At 43.5% G+C, this 20297-nt stretch overlaps 1 protein-coding gene across 1 annotated transcript in view; it reads right to left on the bottom strand.

The window, feature by feature from the left end:
• LOC140423947 (serine/threonine-protein phosphatase 4 regulatory subunit 3) overlaps positions 1–20297 on the bottom strand; it is a 65503-nt gene that overhangs the window by 9256 nt on the left and 35950 nt on the right. The window contains exons 10-14 of the mRNA XM_072507825.1: positions 19686–19730; positions 17139–17297; positions 10688–10857; positions 10404–10546; positions 7792–7979 (exon numbers count right to left, since the gene is read on the bottom strand). Of these exons, the coding sequence (XP_072363926.1) occupies positions 7792–7979; positions 10404–10546; positions 10688–10857; positions 17139–17297; positions 19686–19730 (705 nt within the window). The remainder of the gene's footprint in view (positions 1–7791; positions 7980–10403; positions 10547–10687; positions 10858–17138; positions 17298–19685; positions 19731–20297) is intronic.

The following is a 20297-nucleotide window of genomic DNA, read 5'->3' as shown; positions in this document are numbered from 1 at the left end:
CTAAGCTGCACATTTCGGCAGCTCCCGTTCTAACGGACTTTTGGGCTCTTATCGGGAACCCCAACGGAATTTTTTTCTCGACCTAACCCAGTGTGGGGTGACGAAGGAAGGAGTCCCCCCAGGTGTGTATGGAAAGGAGCGGCGGTAGTGGCCAGATTGCGAAGGATCCTTTGGAGCAGCGGCAGAGAAGAGAAGGGAGAAGCAAGATGGCGGCGGATGGAGCCCAGATGATATGGGGCCCGGACCAGCAGGAGTTTCTCCGACGATGTGTGGAGGAGCTTAAGAGGTGCTGGCGCCGATGCTACTGGCAATCGAGGGACTGAAGGAAACACAAAAGGTCCAGGCGATGGAGCTCTGTGGAGTGAAGGCAAAGGCAGCCGAGAATGAAAATGAGATACAGGGCCTGGTGGTAAAAACGGAGACACACGAGGCACTACACAAGGTGCATAGAAAGGCTGGAAGCCCTGGAGAACAGCTCGAGGAGGAAAAACCTACGGATTCTAGGGCTCCCCGAAGGAGCAGATGGAGCTGATGTTGGGGCTTGAGAGAGCACGATGCTCCACACGCTAATGGGAGCTGAGGCCCCAACGGGCTCCCTGGAAGTGGAGGGAGCGTACCGGGTCCTCGTGAGAAGACCAAAGGCAGGTGAAACACCAAGAGCAATAGTGGTGAAGTTCCATCGCTACATGGACAGAGAGATGGTCCTGAGCTGGGCCAAGAAGGCACGGAGTAGCAAATGGGAGAATGCGGTGATACGTGTGTATCAGGACTGGAGTACGGAGGTGGCGAGAAGGAGGGCGAGCTTTAACCGGGCCAAGGCGGTGCTCCATAGGAAGAAAATAAAATTTGGGATGCTGCAGCCGGCGCGATTGTGGGTCACGCATCAGGGCAAGCACCACTACTTGGAGACGGCGGATGAGGCATGGACATTCATCAAAGAAGAGAAACTGGAACAGATTTGAGAGTTTGATGTTTGGAGAGAAGCAGCGAGTGGTGGTACAGGAATGTAAAGTGGGGAAAGGGAGGGCTATTGTACAGCAATGTTGGACGGGGAATTTCTCTCCCCCCGATTGGGGGGGGGACACACGAAGAGATGTGGGCGCCGGTGGAAAAAGGGACAGGGAAGGGGAATGAGGGAACTGCGCCATAGGGGGCGGGGCCGAGAGGAAAGCGTGGGTATTTTCCCACGCTATGGAAATTATAGCGGTAAAATGGGCGCAGGAAGGAAGGGAGCCCCACACACAGGGAGGTCAAAGAGTGAACAGGGGAAGCAGAGGTCAGCCAGAGTTTGCTGACTTCCGGAAGCAATATGGGGGGGGGGGGGGGGTAACCAAGCTAGAGGGGGATTAACTGGGTTGCTGCTGCTGAGTGCAAGGGGGAGCTGGTAGGAGATGAGGTGATCGGAGCGGGAAGGCGCTGCCTGGGGGACAGACGGGTGCGCGGGACCTGGATGGGGAGATGGCCTAAAAGGGGGGGGGATGGCTAGTCGACGAGGGGGGGGGGGGGGGGGGGGTGAATGGCCCCCCAATCCGGCTGATCACGTGGAATGTGAGAGGCTTAAATGGGCCGATTAAGAGGGCACGGGTGTTTGCGCACTTAAAGAGACTGAAGGCGGACGTAGTCATGCTCCAGGAGACGCACCGGAAGGTGGCGGATCAGGTTAGATTAAGAAAAGGATGGGTGGGACAGGTATTCCACTCAGGGTTGGACGCGAAAAACAGAGGGGTGGCAATATTGGTGGGGAAACGCGTATCATTCGAGGCTAAGAATATAGTGGTGGACAGTGGGGGCAGATATGTGATGGCGAGTGGCAGACTGCAGGGAGAGGCGGTTGTGCTGGTGAATGTATAGGCCCCAAACTGGGATGACGCGGGATTCATGAAGCGAATGCTGGGATGTATCCGGGACCTGGAGGTGGGAAGCTTGGTAATGGGGGGGGGGGGGGGGGGGGTTTAACACAGTGCTGGATCCAGGGCTAGACCAGTCCAGATCCAGGACCGGGAGAAGGCCAGCAGCGTCCAAGGTGCTTAAGGGATTTATGGAACAAATGGGGGGAGTGGATCCGTGGAGAATCGCCAGGCCGATGGCTAAAGAGTTCTCTTTCTTCTCCCACGTCCATAAGGTATACTCCCGGATAGACTTTTTCGTTTTGGGAAGGGCACTGATTCCGAAAGTGGCAGGAACGGAGTACTCGGTCATAGCCGTTTCAGACCACACCCCGCATTGGGCGGATTTGGAACTAGGAGAGGAAAGGGAGCAGCGCCCACTCTGGTGACTAGATATGGGACTACTGGCGGACGAGGGTGTCTGCGGAAGGGCGAGGGGGTGTATTGAGCGATACCTGGAGGTCAACGACGATGGGGAGGTTCAGGTGGGGGTAGTATGGGAAGCGCTGAAGGCGGTGGTTAGAGAGCTGATCTCCATCAGAGCCCTCAAGGGGAAACAAGAGGGCAAAGAAAGAGTGATTAGTGGGGGAAATTTTGAGGGTGGATAAAAAATATGCGGAGGCCCCAGGCGAAGGGCTATACAGAGAAAGACGAAGACTACAGACGGAGTTTGACCTGCTGACCACGGGAAAGGCAGAGGCACAGTGGAGGAAGGCACAGGGTATGCAATACGAGTATGGGGAAAAGGCGAGCCGGCAGTTGGCCCACCAACTTCGGAAGAGGATGGCGGCGAGAGATATCGGGGGAGTTAGGGACGAAACGGGAAATATGGAGCAGAGACCTTTTATGAGAGGCTATATAAGTCCCAACCCCCGGGGGGAAAAGAAGGAATGTTACACTTTCTGGACCAGCTAAGGTTCCCGAAGGTGAAGGGGCAGGAGGTGTCAGGTCTGGGGGCGCCAATTGAGGTGGATGAGGTGATTAAAGGACTGGGGAACATGCAGGCAGGGAAGGCCCCGGGACCAGACAGGTTTCCGGTGGAATTCTACAGGAAGTATATGGATCTGTTGGCCCCGCTCTTGGCGAGAACCTTTAATGAGGCTAAGGAAAGGGGGATGCTACCGCCGACAATGTCGGAGGCGACGATATCGCTAATCCTGAAACGAGATAAAGACCCGCTGCAATGCAGGTCATACAGGCCTATCTCACTCCTAAATGTGGATGTCAAACTGCTGGCAAAAGTGATGGCGACAAGGATAGAGGATTGCGTCCCAGGGGTGGTGCATGATGACCAGACAGGGTTTGTAAAGGGGAGACAACTGAATGTTAATGTTTGAAGGTTGCTGGGGGTGATGATGACGCCCCACCGGAGGGGGAGGCAGAGTTAGTGGCGGCGATGGATGCAGAGAAGGCATTCGATAGGGTGGAGTAGGACTATCTGTGGGAGGTGCTGAAGAGGTTTGGGTTCAGTGAGGGGTTTATTAGATGGGTCAGAATCTTATATGGGGCCCCGGTGGCAAGCGTAGTCACAAACCGGCAAAGATCGGGGTATTTTCAGCTACATAGGGGTACAAGACAAGGGTGTCCCCTGTCCCCGTTACTGTTCGCGTTGGCAATTGAACTACTGGCCACAGCGCTGAGGGATTCTAAGAAGTGGAAGGGGGTGCCTAGAGGGGGAGAGGAGCACAGAGTGTCGCTCTACGCAGATTATCTACTGCTATACGTTGCAGACCCGGTAGAGGAGATGCCAGAAGTAATGCAGATACTTAGGGAGTTTGGAGAGTTCTCGGGATACAAATATGGGGAAGAGCGAGCTTTTTGTAATGCATCCCGGGGAACAGGGAAGGGGGATAGATGCTCTGCCACTGAGGAGAGTGGAAAGGAACTTCCGATACCTGGGGATCCAGGTGGCCAGGAACTGGGGAACCCTGCATAGACTTAACCTGACGCGACTGGTGGAGCAGATGGAGGAGGACTTTAAGAGGTGGGATATGGTGCCGCTATCGCTGGCGGGCAGAGTGCAGGCAATTAAAATGGTGGTCCTCCCGAGGTTTCTTTTCGTGTTTCAGTGCCTCCCCATTCTGGTCACAAAGGCCTTTTTTTTTTAAAAATAGACAGGAGCATTACGAGCTTTGTGGGGGCAGGAAAGACCCCGAGAGTTAAGAAGGGGTTCCTGCAGCGCAGTAGGGACAGAGGGGGACTGGCGCTGCCGAGTTTGAGCGACTACTACTGGGCCGCCAATGTGTCAATGGTCTGTAAGTGGATGAGGGAGGAAGAGGGAGCAGTGTGGAAGAAGCTGGAGATGGCGTCCTGTAAGGGAACGAGCCTAAAAGCGCTGGTGACGGCGCCGCTGCCGTTCTCCCTGAAAAGGTACACCACAAACCCAGTGGTGGTGGCAACCTTGAGGATCTGGGGGCAGTGGAGGCGACACAGAGGAGTGACGGGTGCCTCGGTGTGGTCCCCGATAAGGAATAACCACAGGTTTGTCCCAGGGAGGATGGATGGGGGGTTCCAGTGTTGGCAACGAGCAGGGACCTGTTTATAGACGGGATGTTTGCAAGTCTGGGAGCGCTAGAAGAAAAATATAAGTTGCCCCCGGGAAACGCCTTCCGGTATATGCAAGTGAGGGCATTAGTGAGGCAACAGGTGAGGGAATTTCCGCAACTCCCGACGCAGGGGGTCCAAGATAGAGTGATTTCTGGGGTATGGGTCGGAGAGGGCAAAGTGTCCGAAATATACCGGGAGATGAGGGACGAGGTGGAGGCGATGATAGAGGAGCTGAAGGTAAAATGGGAAGAAGAGCTGGGGGAAGAGATTGAGGAGGGTAAAGTCCTCGTCCTCGTGTGCCAGGCTTAGCCAGATTCAATTTAAGGTTCTACATAGAGCACATATGACGGGAGCAAGACGGAGCAGGTTTTTCGGGGTGGAGGACAGGTGTCGGAGGTGCTCGGGAAGCTTGGCGAACCCCACACACATGTTCTGGTCGTGTCCGGCACTGCATGAGTTCTGGGGGGGCATGGCAAAGGTAATTTCAAAGGTGGTGAAGGTCCGGGTCAAGCCAGGCTGGGGGTTTGCTATATTTGGGGTTGTGGAAGAGCCGGGAGTGCAGGAGGCGAAAGAGGCCGATATTTTGGCCTTTGCGTCCCTAGTAGCCCGGCGTACGATTCCACTCATTTGGAAGGAAGCAAAACCCCCAAGCGTGGAGGCCTGGATAAATGACATGGCAGGGTTCATACGATTGGAACGAATAAAATTTGTGTTGAGAGGATCGGCTCAGGGGTTCTCCAGGCGGTGGCAACCGTTCCTTGACTATCGCGCGGAACGATAATGAAAAGATAGAAATGACAGCAGCAGCAGCCCGGGGGGGGGGGGGGGGGGGGGGGGGGGGGGGGGGGGGGGGGCGCTATTTTGTGTTTTTGCTATTTTTTTTTAAATTTTTTATTTTTTTTAATTTTAGTTGTTGTTGTTAGTTCACTATATTATTTAAATAATGTTATTTACCAGTTAATGTATAATCCCTTGTTGAGTTGTAAAAACGGAAAAATTTTTGTTTGAAAAATTTTAATAAAATATATATTTTTTAAAAACACACAAGTCAATGAGGCTATCAGAATTCTGGAGTAGCGTCTCTGAGGAGTATCGGGAGCTGAGTAAAACAAGCATTTTGTTGCTTTTGCCCTTCACAACGACCAACATGTGCAAGGGTGAATTTTCCGTCCTCACAAAGATGAAGACGGCACAAAGGAACCGGCTGAATCCTGCACACGATATGCGCATAGCCCTCTCTTCCTGTGAACCTGATTGGAGTGAGATCGTGAGGACCAAGCAGGCTCACCTCTCGCATTAAACGGTAAAATAAAATGGTGGGTCACAAAAGTCAGCCGCGTGGATCCCCAAGGTGGCCGGTTGGTAAAAATGGGTCTCCGGAAAAAAAATTGAAAAACACTGCCCTAAATGATCAGTGCAAATCAAATCAACATGACCAGCTGGCCCTTAAACTATTTATATTGTATCAGTTGCAAAATTTACATTATAACTGGTCTAACAAAGGCAAATGAGTAAATTTCAATCCTAGGTTCCCAAGTTCTGCAAACAAATAAAATTATCCCCAAAGCAAAAAAGCAATGTCTAAAGTATAGATGAACAGAGTTTTAAATGCCAAACTCTTCGAGGAAGGGTCAGAGTGAAACAAAAACAAAGCTTCATAGAATTCTGTGCTGCAGATCATTATATGATTCTATTTACAGGTAGCTTCTCAAGTACAGTTTGTTTTAAAAAGGCCATAATCTAATGGTTCACGCAACCAATAACACACAAAAAATCTGTTTTTAATGCAGTTGTGCAATTAATGTGGAGATTCCACATTTAATCAGAGCAGGTAATATTTCTGTAACTGGAATTTAATTAAAAATGCATCAACAGCTATTTACTCAGATTAAAGCTTTGAAGAGTTAAAAATACTATTTTCACTTTATGAACAAATGCATCAATTATAAGTGCATTATCTAAAGGTTAGGATGACAGTGGTTTTTACACCAAATGTAAAATTTTGAGCTTATAAATAACCAGTAGAAAATTTGAATATAAACATTAAAATGATAATAGTTTTGCCAATTGCACTAACATTTCCAAAGAAAAATGCACAAAGTTCGATCCTCAGATCACAGAAAAAAATGCAGTTTGTATGTCAAGGCCATTCCAATGACAATGTCCAAAGTGCATATGCAAAAACTCTCAAATTTACAAGTATTTTGCTCAGTTTTATACTGGTATGTATTTATGAATGTTGACAGGCTAACAAAAATATTTCCAGCAAGATGGACAGTTGCTTACATTAAAACAATGTTAGTTCAAAATTGAACTCTCATTCATTCTCTCCCAACTCAATATTAGTACATAAGCTTTATGTTGCTCGTTGATAATATTCAGCTATCTGGAAATAGGGTAATTTAAGTGCACATGAAAGCAGTTTGTGCACCACCCTTTTCTTTTGGCACTCTAGGAGATATTTAAACTCAAGTACCATATAACTAGAATGTACTGCCAATTGGGAGAGGAGATCGAAGAGGGGACGTGGGCAGATGCCCTAGGGAGGGTGAACTCTTCCTCTTCGTGCGCGAGGCTCAGCCTCATACAGTTTAAGGTGCTGTACAGGGCACACATGACCGGGACAAGGATGAGCAGGTTCTTTGGGAGTGAGGACAGGTGTGTTAGGTGCTCAGGGAGCCCAGCAAATCACACCCATATGTTCTGGGCATGCCCAACGCTGGAGGAATTTTGGAAGGGCGTAGCGAGGACGGTGTCGATGGTGGTAGGATCCAGGGTCAAACCGGGCTGGGGGCTCGCAATATTTGGGGTGGCAGAGGAGCCGGGAGTGCAAGAGGCGAAAGAGGCTGAAATTCTGGCCTTTGCGTCCCTGGTAGCCCGGCGAAGGATTCTCCTTCAGTGGAAAGATACGAGGCCCCCAAGCGTGGAATCCTGGATCAGCGATATGGCAGGGTTCATTAAATTGGAGAGGGTGAAATTCGCCTTGAGAGGGTCGGTACAAGGGTTCTTTAGGCGGTGGCAACCGTTCTTAGACTTCCTGGCAGAACGATAGACATTGGTCAATGGCAGCAGCAGCTCGGGAGGTTTACTTTATTTTTGTTTGTTATTTACACTGGAAGGGTCTGAGGGGGCGTATACACCTGTTGTCTTAAGTCGGGGTGTTAATGTTAATTTATTATTTAGGCACGGGGGGGGGGGGGGGGGGTTGCCTTTTTAGATTTGTACTTAACCCTGTTGGGTTCTTTTTTCTTTCTCATTTTGTTATTGATATTTTATGAAAACATTTAATAAAAATTATTTTTTTTTTAAAAGTAGAATGTACTGCCAATCAAATCAGTGCACCTGAAAATCACTATACCTTTTTTAGTCTCCAGAAATTTCCCATAACTGTCTGGATAGTCATCCTCCGATTTGGATTTCTCTACATGCGGTACTAGAGCCTCTCCTTCCTCCTCTTCCTCATCCTCGTTAAACCACATCTCTTCATCTTCCTCCAACGCTCGTGCATCTCTCCGATACCGATTATTACGCAATATAGATGGTACACTTAATTTAAAAAACACATTAACAACTATTAATCAACAAGTTCGACCAAAGTCAAAAAAATGTTAACTGGAATGCTAAATGTCTTTTCAACTTCCAAACTGAGATAGTTATATGTTTGTTTATAGACAGACATATTTACAATCACATCAGCTAACCTGAATTATGCAAACTGTCAAGCCCCAATTTTATTCCACGCATAATCCTTTCATCATTTTCTCCTTCTCCTCTTCCCTCCTTGTCCCCTTCGCCAGAAGGTGCTGATCCTCATTGGTGGCTTGGCTTTGTGGGTGGCTGCAGCCCTCCGACACATTGCCCAAATCGTCATACTTCATGCATGAACCTAAACAGTGTGCGTTGGCAAACATTCTATTACAGGAGGCATCAGAGCCAAGCCTGATCCTTGGCTTACCTGATGTTGACAAACAAGTACTTTGTACCTTACATTCATAAGTTGATTTAGGAGTAGGAATACTTCCTGGTTTGGCATGGAAGTCAATTGAAACATTCCAAAGTTGATTCTGCTGAAATCAATTAACAATACAACTGGGAATTGAATGTGGAATTTCCTAGTTTGCATGGTTGGGTACTACGAGAATGCATCTCTACCCAAAGAAAATATCAACACTGCCAGTTTGTTTAGCTATTTTATACAATTTTTCTGTCAATCACAACATGTGCGCATATTTTTTACATTATAGCGAGTAATACAGCATAAAGCAAATTAATGCAAACCAACACTTTACACTCTTGGGAAAATTCCATTATTTTAACATCCTCAAGTGCAAATAAATTATACCCATTTCCCTACTGGGACTACTTTCCTCTACATTGTCAATAGTTTGGTTCAAATTACAGTATGGCAGTGCCTGTGGACCAGCACCTTACATTCATCCCCCAAAACAGCTCCTGACAGCAGAACATTGTGAGGGGGTATATAAAACACTGTTCTGGTACAAACTAAGCAAACCCAAATGTGAAAGGTCATATAGAAGTTTCAACCTTGGCCAGAATCTGCATTTATCCTGATAAAAATACTTTCCCTCAACAAGAAAGAAAATTTTCTGCCAGGGAATAGATTCTCTATAAAACTAGTGCAATAATCATTGCCTTGTGTCAGTATACTAACACAAACCTACTAATAAGTCATTGTGCTGCTCATTTATGGAACTAAGCTGTACATAGCTCAATGTACTTGCATTTTATAGTTATTTGACAAGAGCAAAGAACAAATTCAAAATTGTGGAATACCAATTTTTTAAAAAAGAGTAATCACCAGTGCAAATGTGACCATGCAAATAGTTCAAACTTGCAAATCATGGGTTTTCTCTGCAATCCTGGATGATTAGTCCCTGGAATTTACCTCAGGCACCATAAAAAAAAAAAACTATAAAAGCTGTGATATTTCAGTATATAAAATCTTTAAAAACTTAACTAACCCACATGCAAATAGCTATGCACAACTCAGAAGTATTTCCTCAAAGAGTTTTAACATTTAATCTCCTTCCGGTGTCAACTTAGTGTATGATATTTTTGATACAGCTATCTGTCCTGCCATTTATTCCTCGCCCTCTTTTGTCAGGTTAAGGACCTATTTCAGCAGGAACTGTGCTGAATTAAGAAACAATTTTAAGTATTCCATTTGTGCATATTGTTACACTGCAGTGCTTTTAATTACTGGTTAGTCGATACTCAAAATATCGTGTTATGTAGATTTGGTGGGCAAATTGACAAAACACAAATGCTCACTGTGAAGTCAGCAGAATCACTGAAGTTAGGAAAGCACATAGAGGGCAGCACGGTGGCACAGTGGTTAGCACTGCTGCCTCACAGCGCCGAGGTCCCAGGTTCGATCCCTGCTCTGGGTCACCGTCTATGTGGAGTTTGCACATTCTCCCCGTGCTTGCGTGGGTTGCGCCCCCACAATCCAAAGATGAGCAGGGTAGGTGGATTGACCATGCTAAATTGTCCCTTAATTGGAAAAAATGAATTGGTGCTGGAAATTTAAAAAAAAGGAAAGCGCATAGGGAGTTGTGAGCTGGTGAAAAATATCTGTGACATGCAGTAATCTGATTGTGGGACTGGTAATGTCATATTGTGCGTATCTCTATATGGTTTCCATAAATGCTATCTGGGTGCCCAGATTTAAACACCCTGAACATATTCTTGCTGATATTTTGTTCTATTCTTCACATCAGAGTATCAAATTAGTCAGAGTACCTTTAATATTTCATTATATGCCAAATTACAATAAGGCTAATAGATTAGAATATATGCTGCTTAATATGCTGCACAAACTAGAACATGCACAATAAATACGGAATTTAAACTGACATTTATTTTTAGGTGTAATACGTTTAAAAGTAATGATCTGTGAAGCTCAATTGCCACAGTTGAACATATACGATCTTCAATTAATTCTCCTACCTGTTCAGCTTCTGATTTTGAAGTCTATCCCTTTCCTGTTCATATCTCAGCTTCAGTCCTTTAAACGTTTGCACATACTCTATGTGTTCAAGTGCTTTGTAGAAGTTGTCAACTATGTGTGTTGTAAGTGACTTGATATCCTCCTGTGGTAACATGTATGTATAATAAAGAAATGGATAAGACACCACTCAGACTGGAAAATCATAACCTGGAGGAAAGCTCATCTAAGGCATTTTATACAAATAGAAATTTTACCATAAACCATTACAAAAATAGAAACTTACCACTCTGATAAATTCAAAGAGTTCAATTATTGCTGAATTAAGTAGATTATATCTGGTTCCATTATCCAAAAAGGCATTTATAACTGGTTCAAAGAGGTTGCCTTTAGTGATGTATCGATTATAGAATTCATCCTTTAGTCCAATGATCCTCCTCATAAAACGCAGTGCACCTGTTTTCAGGAAAAGTAACTATTTACTTAGATCTCAGTACTGTGCGTCAGTTTGGACTACCTCCAACAGCTGCCAGTCTTGTTCTAGGGTCAAATCTTCCCATTCCGCCAGAATCATCATGTATGCCAAAACCATCTCAAATCCATCTACCTTGGAGCAATTCATGAATCGAGATCTAGATGGAGACCACTACTTCATCTCCTCTCAGCACCCCAACCAGATTTGGGCTCTGTGATGTTCTTTGCTTTCTGAAGGAGGATGGCTTCGAAATGTAGTGCCTCAAAGAACATCAAACTAAGTTTTGAACAAAGCTAATTTATTTACACTACATCTAAATAGATTTGACTTGCTTGCTAAGATATAAAAATTACAGATTCACTAAAACTATGACTTAAATTACAGAGTTCCTGATAACACGAATATTCTCTACCTTGCCTAACAATCTTCTCCCCGAATCAAGAGTATCACGTGATCCACGTATATGCGCTTGATTGCCATCTAGTGGTTGGATGCAGTTACAGTAAATGGTTAACCCTTCATTATTCACACAATATACATACCGTCACAGGCTCCAGCCCACCACAGCAGTTTCTCCCCCCACTACCCCTCACCAAGTTCATCTCCATAAATCCCAGCACCTGTAACCTGCTCCTGAACACAACTTGCTTGGCCGCATGACTTCCAACATTATCTGCATCCCACAGCACCTTTTCCCACTTCTTTCAAAACCATAATTCCCAGATTCATTCCTTGAGCCTCTTACCCCTCAGTCTACTTTTTCTCCCCACCGCATTACAGCCATCTAAATACATATTCAGCACCATTCTCACCGATCCAGTTTCCACACCATCTAGCCCAGGAGCATGACATTTTTGATACTGCTAAGTTATTGTCCCTCCTCACCTCTCCTGTTGCAGTTTCCATTCTCCAGCACTTCCTCCTCAGACCATCTTCCTTGCAGTTACATTCTATTACCTCGACACAACTCAAAAAAATACTCCTCCCAAGCCATATAGTTACCTGCTAAGCGACAGGACTCAATCCTTGGTTCTTCATTCATTGTCTAAATTCTGTCCTTTAGCAACATTATCTGCAAGAACAAGATCAGCTTCTACATACATGCTGATATCAAAATATGGCCACCACCAGCATCTCCAAAGTTTTTAAATATGGAGGCTACCTGTTTAACATGAAGTCCCAGATGAATCAAGATTTCTTTCAGCTCTATACCACCATTGAAACTACTTTCGACCCCAAGCAGCAAGTGGTTTCAGCTACGATTCAAACATGGCTGGTTGCCCAGAGATCAACTCCAGCCGTGGAAAAAACTTAGTGCCCTGCTCTAATCTCATCAAACTTCAAACTTTCCATTGACAACGCCATTCTTTATGTCAAACTCCGTTTCCACCCTTTGGATGTTGCAGCCAAAACCATTTTGCCTCTCTGATTCCCCTACAGATCAATTGGACAGAAGATGATAATTCCCATATACATGAGCATAAAGTTTTTATATTACTTCAAGAATTTGCATTTTTATAGCCCTTCTCAAAGCACATGCTACTGAAATTAAATTGAGCAGAGATGACAATCAGATTGCTGCTTATAGAATTTTCCGATCAACAATGAGTTCAGTGGTCTTCGTTAAATGATGAATGTTTTCATGCATTGCTTGAACCCTAGGTTCAGCGTCGAGAGAAGTAACAGCTGAGCCAAACTGTATGCTGGGCTATTACCATGCACCAAAGCAATACACAACTATAGTGATAAACTATTAAACAGTAATATTTGTACCCCCAATGGCTACAGGTGAAGTTCTAGAGGACTGGAGAGCAGACAATGCTGTTCCATTGTTTAAAAAGGGCAGCAGGGAAAAATCCAGGAAATGACCGGTGAGCCTGACATCACTGGTAGGAATTATTGGAAAAGATTCTTAGAGATAGGATTTACTCACATTTGAAAAGATGGACAGCATGGTTTTGTGAAGGGGAGGTCGTGCCTCACTAATTTGATCGAGTTTTTCGAGGAAGTGACAAAGATGATAGATGAGGGAGTAGATGTTGTAAACATGGATTACAGTAAAGCTTTTGACAAGGTACCTCATGTAGACTGGTACAAAAGGTGAAGTCACATGGGATCAGAGGAGAGCTGGCAAGTTGGATACAGAACTGGCTTGAGCACAGAAAACAGGGGAGCAGTAGAAGGATGTTTTTCAGAATGGAAGGCTGCGACTAGCAGCATTCCACAGGGATCAGTTCTGGGGCCTTCGTTGTTCGTGGTGTATATAAATGAGTTGGAAGAAAATGTAGCTGGTGTGATTAGTAAGTTCGCAGACGACACAAAAATTGGTGGAGTTACGGATAGTGAAGAGGATTGTCAGAGGATACAGCAGGATATAAACTGGTTGCAGCCTTGGGCAGAGAAATGGCAGATGGAGTTTAATCCGGACAAGTGAGGAAATGCACTTTGGAAGGTCCAATGCATGTAGGAATTACACAACAAATTGTAGAACTCGTGAGTACTGACAGGCAGAGAGATCTGGGCGTGCATGTCCACCGATCACTGAAAGTGGCACTCACGTGGATAAGGTGGTCAAGAAGGTATATGGCATGTTGGCCTTCATCGGTCGGGGCATTGAATATAAAAATTGGCAAGTCATGTTGCAGCTCTACAGGACCATGGTTGGGACTAATTTGGAATATTGTGTACAATTCTGGTCACCATACTACCAGAAGGATGTGGATGCTTTGGAGAGGGTACAGAAGTGGTTTACTAGGATGTTGCCTGGTATGGACGGCATTAGTTATGAGGAGAGGTAGATAAACTCGGTCGGTTCTCACTGGAACGACAGAGGTTGAGAGGCGACCTGATAAGGGGTCTACAAGATTATGAGTGGCATGGACAGAGTGGATAGTCAGATGCTCTTTCCTAGGGTAGGAGAGTCAAGTACTAGGGGACATAGCTTTAAAGTGCATGGGGAAAAGTTTAGAAATGATGTGCGAGGCAAGTTTTTTTTTTTTTAAACACAGAGGGTGGTAAATATATGGAACTCACTGCCTGAGTAGGTGGTGGGAGCAGGTACGATAGCGCTATTTAAGGGACATCTAGACAAATATATGAATAGGGTGGGAATGGAAGGATACAGACTCCTTAAGTGCAGACGGTTTTAGTTTAGGCAGGTACCATGGTTGGCGCAGGATTAGAGGGCCGATGGGCCTGTTCCTGCGCTATATTGTTCTTTGTTTCCAGATCATTGACATCCTATTCTTAACTGAGTGGTGACGGGAAAATAGAATCAATGGGCTGATGTCACAACTCATGGATTTCGGAGCTAAAATCCAATAGCCTTCATACATATGAATTAGTAGTAGTATATTCGGCACCTCACACCTGCTCTGCCATTCAATAAAATCATGGCTGTTCTGATCATGGCCTCCAGCTATGTCCGGTAAACTTAAGACTCCCTTGTTAGTGAAGAATCCATCTTCCCCTGGTTTTAAAATAATCACCGACCCTGCCTCCGCCACTCTCTTGGCAAAAGAATTCCAAAGTTTCACAGCTCAAAGAAAAAAAATTCTCACCTCCGTTTTAAATGTGAGACCCCTTATTTTTAAACTATGTCCTCCGGTTCTAGCCTCTACCACAAATGGAATTTTACTAATGAGATTTTTACTTTGAGCACATAAATACTTCTTGACCCTGGAACTAACTGCAGCAGTGTTTTGATGCACATTTATAAACAACCACATTTCACAACCACACATCTCCAAGTACTTTACTGTCAATGAAGTGTAGTCACTCTGGTAATGTAGTAAATCTTCACTAAATCTCCCCCCCAAAAAAAATAATCCTACTCTATCAAATCTTTCCTCATAGCTAAAAAAGCTCCATTCTGGCAACAATCTAATAAATGTTCCCTTTGCCCTCTCTACTCATATCCTTTCTGCAATGCAGTGTCAAAACTGCAACTTGAGTTGAGGCCTAACTAAACTCTTATACTGTTCCAGCATAACTTCCTTGCTCTTGCATGCTGTCTCAGCTAATAAAGTGCAATATTCCAGATGCCTTCTTAACCACCTTATCTACCTGCCCTGCTACCTTCAGCAATCTGTGAACATACACCCCAAAATCCTCTTCAAATGCTGTTCGGACCTTGGAGACACTTTGGAAGACTTTCCGGGACATGTCAAGACTTTAACACTATCAACATCTTTCATTGAAAATCTCGGAGGGCTCTGCCGTAAGAGAGTGAGTGCTGTGATACTGTGCATTATTGAAGACCTTCTAGGAATCACCATGATTAAATTAGTGATGTGATGTCCCTCTGTTTCACATTTCTCAGTATCCTACTAGTTATTGTATAGTCTCTTGCATTGTTTGTCCTACGTAAATATATTATCTCAATTCTCTGGATTGAATTTTATTCATCACTTTCTGCTTGTGATCAGTCCATTGATATCTTCCTGCAGTTTGCGGTACTCTTCTTCACGATAAATCTCTCAACCTATTTTTGCACCGGCTGCAAATGTAACTATGCCCATACATTTTATTTTAAATCATTGATATGTATCACAAAAAGAGATCTAGCTGAGTAGAACTCCACTGGAAACATCCTTTCAGTTGACCATTACCCTTTGCTGCCCTGAGTCAATTGTGAATCCAACCTGCCTTGGATTCAACACTATTCCAAGTAGTCGGTCATATAGGAAGAAGACCCTGTCAAAAGTCTTACTAAAATCTTGTAGACATAAAATATATTACTGTCATCGACCTTCCTGGTGATTTCCTCAAAAATGTAAATGACATTTAGTGAGATATCACCTTCCTTTAAATCTTTGCCTACTGTCTAACTGCACCCAAGTGATGATTTATTTTGTTCCTCAATTTATTTTCCAACAGTTTGCCTACCACCAAAGGTTACTATCTATCCCTACATACCTTTTTTTTAAAAAAGGTCAACACTTGTAGCCAGAGAGGATTGGAACGTGATGGTCAGAGCCCTTACTATTTCCTTCCTTGTTTCTCTTTGCAGCCTGGAATATATTTCATTCTGCTGGGTGATTTACCAACTTTCAAAGATGCTAAACCCCCTAATATTTCTTCGATTTTGCTAATATCATTCAATATTTCATAGCCCTCTTGAACTGCAATATTGGTTTTGTTGCATCGCTTTCATACCCATCAAGAACCTTGACCCCATCTTTCAACTCCATATACAAATTACCTTTTTGGTTTTAAACCGTCCACAGCCATTATATCTTTCCTAAGGTTTGATGTGCAGAATTCTCAAAGTGCTTCAGTGTGGTCTAACCAGGGTTCTGTACAGTTATAGTCTGGATTATACTCCCTTGTATTCTAGTCAGCAGTCAAATATTATGCTTTCCAATAATGTTCTAAAGCTAATTATGACATTTTAATGTTATATGTTACTGAATTCCCAATTTTCTGAACCTCCAGTGTCTCTCGCTTTGCACCATTGAGAACGTATCGGTTCAATCTTTTTTAAATACAGTGAATGCCCTCACATTTGCTACATTGAAATTCAGTTTTGTTCAATCACAAATCATCAATATCGGCGTAATTTTACAATTTTGTCTAAACACTGTTCACAATCTCACCTATCTTTGTGTCCTTGGGCAATTTGGATATATGATTTTCCATTCCATCATCTAAGTTGTTAGATAAATATGGTGCATAGTATCAGACATTCTTTGAAACGCAAGGTGCTAATTTGTTATAAACAATGAAAGAAACAAGGCATGTTGCTGCTGTTTGGATGGATGCTCTTGTTTGAGAGACAATAGTCCAGATCTCCCAGAGATCAATGGTATGGAAGTGCAGAGTCAGGCATAAGATATTTAAACTATAGGGTCCTTCAACTGTGTTACAGAATCCACCAACTTCCTGAAGAATCTCTTCCCTGCTTGTTAAATCCGGTGTAGTCCCAGATAATGTACTGAGATACATTTCTCATTTTCTACCTCATCTTTCACTCTTATGCCCTTCAGCTGTGTTATCAAATACCTCTGGTAGGCAGGAACGTGGACCCCAGGAAACATTTGCCATCTCCACAGAACCAGAACAAAGTGGATTCCAATTGCAGTTTTGACCAGGTTGTCTGAGTTTATTTTACAATTATACATCTGCCATTCAATTCTAATAAAAAGCAATATAAATCTGGTAAAAAATTGTTAAAGAACATGGTAGCAAAAGACAGATAAATATCAGACTAAAGTAATTCAGACTCAAGTTATTAGTTACACTTTTACCAGTGTTCACTTACATAAGGCTAGAAAAGTGTGTTTTGAGTTCATCAGTACCAAAACCCTTCGCAGCAAATCTTTGTTCATGATGTAGTTCTTGATGTGATATGTGTGATGTTCCACACAGAAAGTAAGTAACTCAAGAATCAAGGCCAACAGCTGTGCTGTCTGGAAGTTATCTAAGAAAAATTAAAACTTTATGTTTTTATTTCATTTTGAAAACTAATCTGAAACAGGATGAGAGAAGTAAAATGTACTATTAACCTGCATTTCAACTGCTGGGACTTTGGTTCAGAACCATGCCAAGCTGATAGAAAGTCAGCCTCCCAAAATAAATCTGCCTAGTTGCAATCTCAATGGAAAATCTGGGCACCACAAAAAAGAAACTGGCCAAATAGAAGCTGACCTTAGTTTAAGGTCCGCACGCATTTGGTTTTTGGCACTCTCAACAAGCTGTAAGGATACCTACCTTGCAAATAAATGTTACAAAGATAAATTTTGTCTGATTAAACAACATTTTTGGAAACATTTGAAACTTTAACTTTACTTATCCTTAGTGACCAAAAGGCACTGCATGCAACAGTAAAATGAAAGCTGCATTCTTACTAGGTGCCACAATTTCCCTTTCCTTCATTTTTCGAAGATACACACAGAATGGGGCACACTTCTGCAAACACTGCCTGCTTGCCACATGGACTGGATTCTCCTGCCCTGCCCACCGCCCGAACCGGGTACATTGGAGAACACCATTGACCTCGGGCAGGTTTCTCTGGTTGCTGAACGCGGCTGGAAGATCCTGCCCTATATCTTCATTCTTCATAAGAGTTCGGAAGTATAGGCAAACTACTTGATTCTACAATTTTGCAAGGGCTGTAGGAAGAGACCTGAGAATGTATGAACACAAATTTTTGAAGGTGCCAGGACAATTTGAGAAGGCAGTTAAAGCAAACTTGCACTTGGCTTTATTAATTGAGGAAGAAAAAAAACCTCAAATAAGTTGTACTAAACCTTTATAAAACACTGGAGTAGTGTGTTTAATTCTGGGCATCACACTTTAGGAAAACTTTCAAAGGCCTCGGACGGGGTGTAGAAATGATATACTAGAATGATACCAAGGATGGACGACTTCAGTCATATGGAGCGACTGCAGAAGCTGGGATTGTTCTCCTTAAAGCACAAACGTTAAGAGGTGATATGATGAGAGTAAATAAGGAAAGACTGTTTCAGCTGGTAGAAATGTCAATGGCCATAGGACATGGGTTTAAAGTAATTGGAACAAGCAGAGGAACTTGCTACATTTTTAAAGTTATGATCCGGAGTGGAAGCAGGTTCAATAGTAACATTCGGAAATACTAAACAGACTAAAAAGATTGGGTTAGGATTGTTCTCGCTGGAGTTCAGAAGAATGAGGGGGGATCTCAGAGACTTGTAAAATTCTAACAGGACTAGACCGGGTAGATACAGGAAAGAGGTTCCCAATGGTGGGTGTGTCCAGAACCAGGGGTCACAGTCTGAGGATTCAGGGTAAACCATTTCAGACAGAGACGAGGAGACATTCCTTCACCCAAAGAGTGGTGAGTCTGTGGAATCCACTACCACAGGAAGTAGTTGATGCTAAAACATTGAATATATTCAAGAGGCGGCTAGATATAGCACTTGGGGCGAATGGGGAGAAAGCAAATCCTGTCCAACACACAGGGAAGGCAGTGGCGTAGTGGCATTGTTGTTGGACTAGCAATCCAGAGACCCGGGGTAATGCTGAGGATCCAGGTTCCAATCCCACCACATTTGAATTCCGCAAAAATCTGGAACTAAAAATCTAATGATGACCACGAAAAACACATTGTCGATTGTTGTAAAACCCCATTTGGTTTTCTAATGCCCTTTAGGGAAGGAAATCTGTCATCCTTACCTGGTCTGGCCTACATGTGACTCCAGACCCACAGCAATGTGGTTGACTCTTAACTGACCTCTGAAATTGCTGACTCACTGCCCTTTGAAATGGCCTAGCAAACCACTCAGTTCAAGGTGCAATATTCCCATGAATTTTTAAAAAATCACAAATGTGAGTGCAGGTGAAAGATGGTAATTAAGAGCAATAATCTAGCCAATTCTTTGCCTACATAGTCCAAAGTCACCACGCCAAATATTAAGATCATAATGGCCATGTTAGTTAGTATCAGTAACTCAACACACATCCATCAAGCCTGAAATGTTCTGGTCTAACACAATGCATTTACTTGTCCTCGTCACTCAACCACAAAATTCAATTCGAACACAATGCTTCGAAATCAAAACTTCAAAAATGTTTAAATAAATACAAGTTAACATATGCTACATGGTATAATTACAGGAGGCAACATCTGCGCAAATAGGACAAAAAAAAAGATATTTTATGCAGGTGGTTACTAATTATAATTATCAAGTTGGCACCAGCCTGGCACACAACTGGCTTCTTCAGAAACAAATCAACTGCTTGTGAATTGCTATAATTTTAATATTTAAAACCACACTAGACATATTCTATCCACAAAATTCACCAGCTTAGTAAATGAATGCCAACTTACCAGAACAAAAAGCACTATTCCTATCGGATCCATCTATTACTGCATCTATTAAATAAAATCAAGCACATGGTAATGTTAAAGACACTCATTGCTAATATAGTTTACAAGATTAAATTCGGAAACCATTCAGCCCATCTCAGTTCACACATTCAGAAAGACCCTGAAATTCCCATATTGTAATATTTATTCTTCAAATTATTCCACTTTTATTACTCTAATTAATTCTTGCCATGTTAAGATCGCACCACTCAGAATTTGATACTAGTTCTAAACTTATTTTACTATCAATTTTATCTCATCTCCTAAGGAAACAATGCATTTCCTGAAAAACGAATTTAAAACTTTCAGCAGTAGTAAAGCATCACGAACTTAAATTAGAAAGGGAGATTATGGACATTTAGACCATTTCAGCTGTCCGGTGTCCACATTAGGCTGGGACTGTAATAAGCTCCTAGCTAGGTTCAATCTGCAGGTAAATAGTTCCATCCCTAAATTAATATTAGCATGTGCAAGTGCTGCTTATGCTAACTTTGTTAACAATCGCCAACAAGGCTAAGATACCAGGTCAACTTGCCTTTAGACTTTTGTCGCTCCCTAACACAGAGGTATACA

The sequence above is a fragment of the Scyliorhinus torazame genome, chromosome 1 (assembly GCF_047496885.1).
Source record: "Scyliorhinus torazame isolate Kashiwa2021f chromosome 1, sScyTor2.1, whole genome shotgun sequence".
Taxonomy (NCBI): domain Eukaryota; kingdom Metazoa; phylum Chordata; class Chondrichthyes; order Carcharhiniformes; family Scyliorhinidae; genus Scyliorhinus; species Scyliorhinus torazame.
Note: the sequence above shows the minus strand (reverse complement) of the source record. Positions and strands in the feature narration are given on the sequence as shown.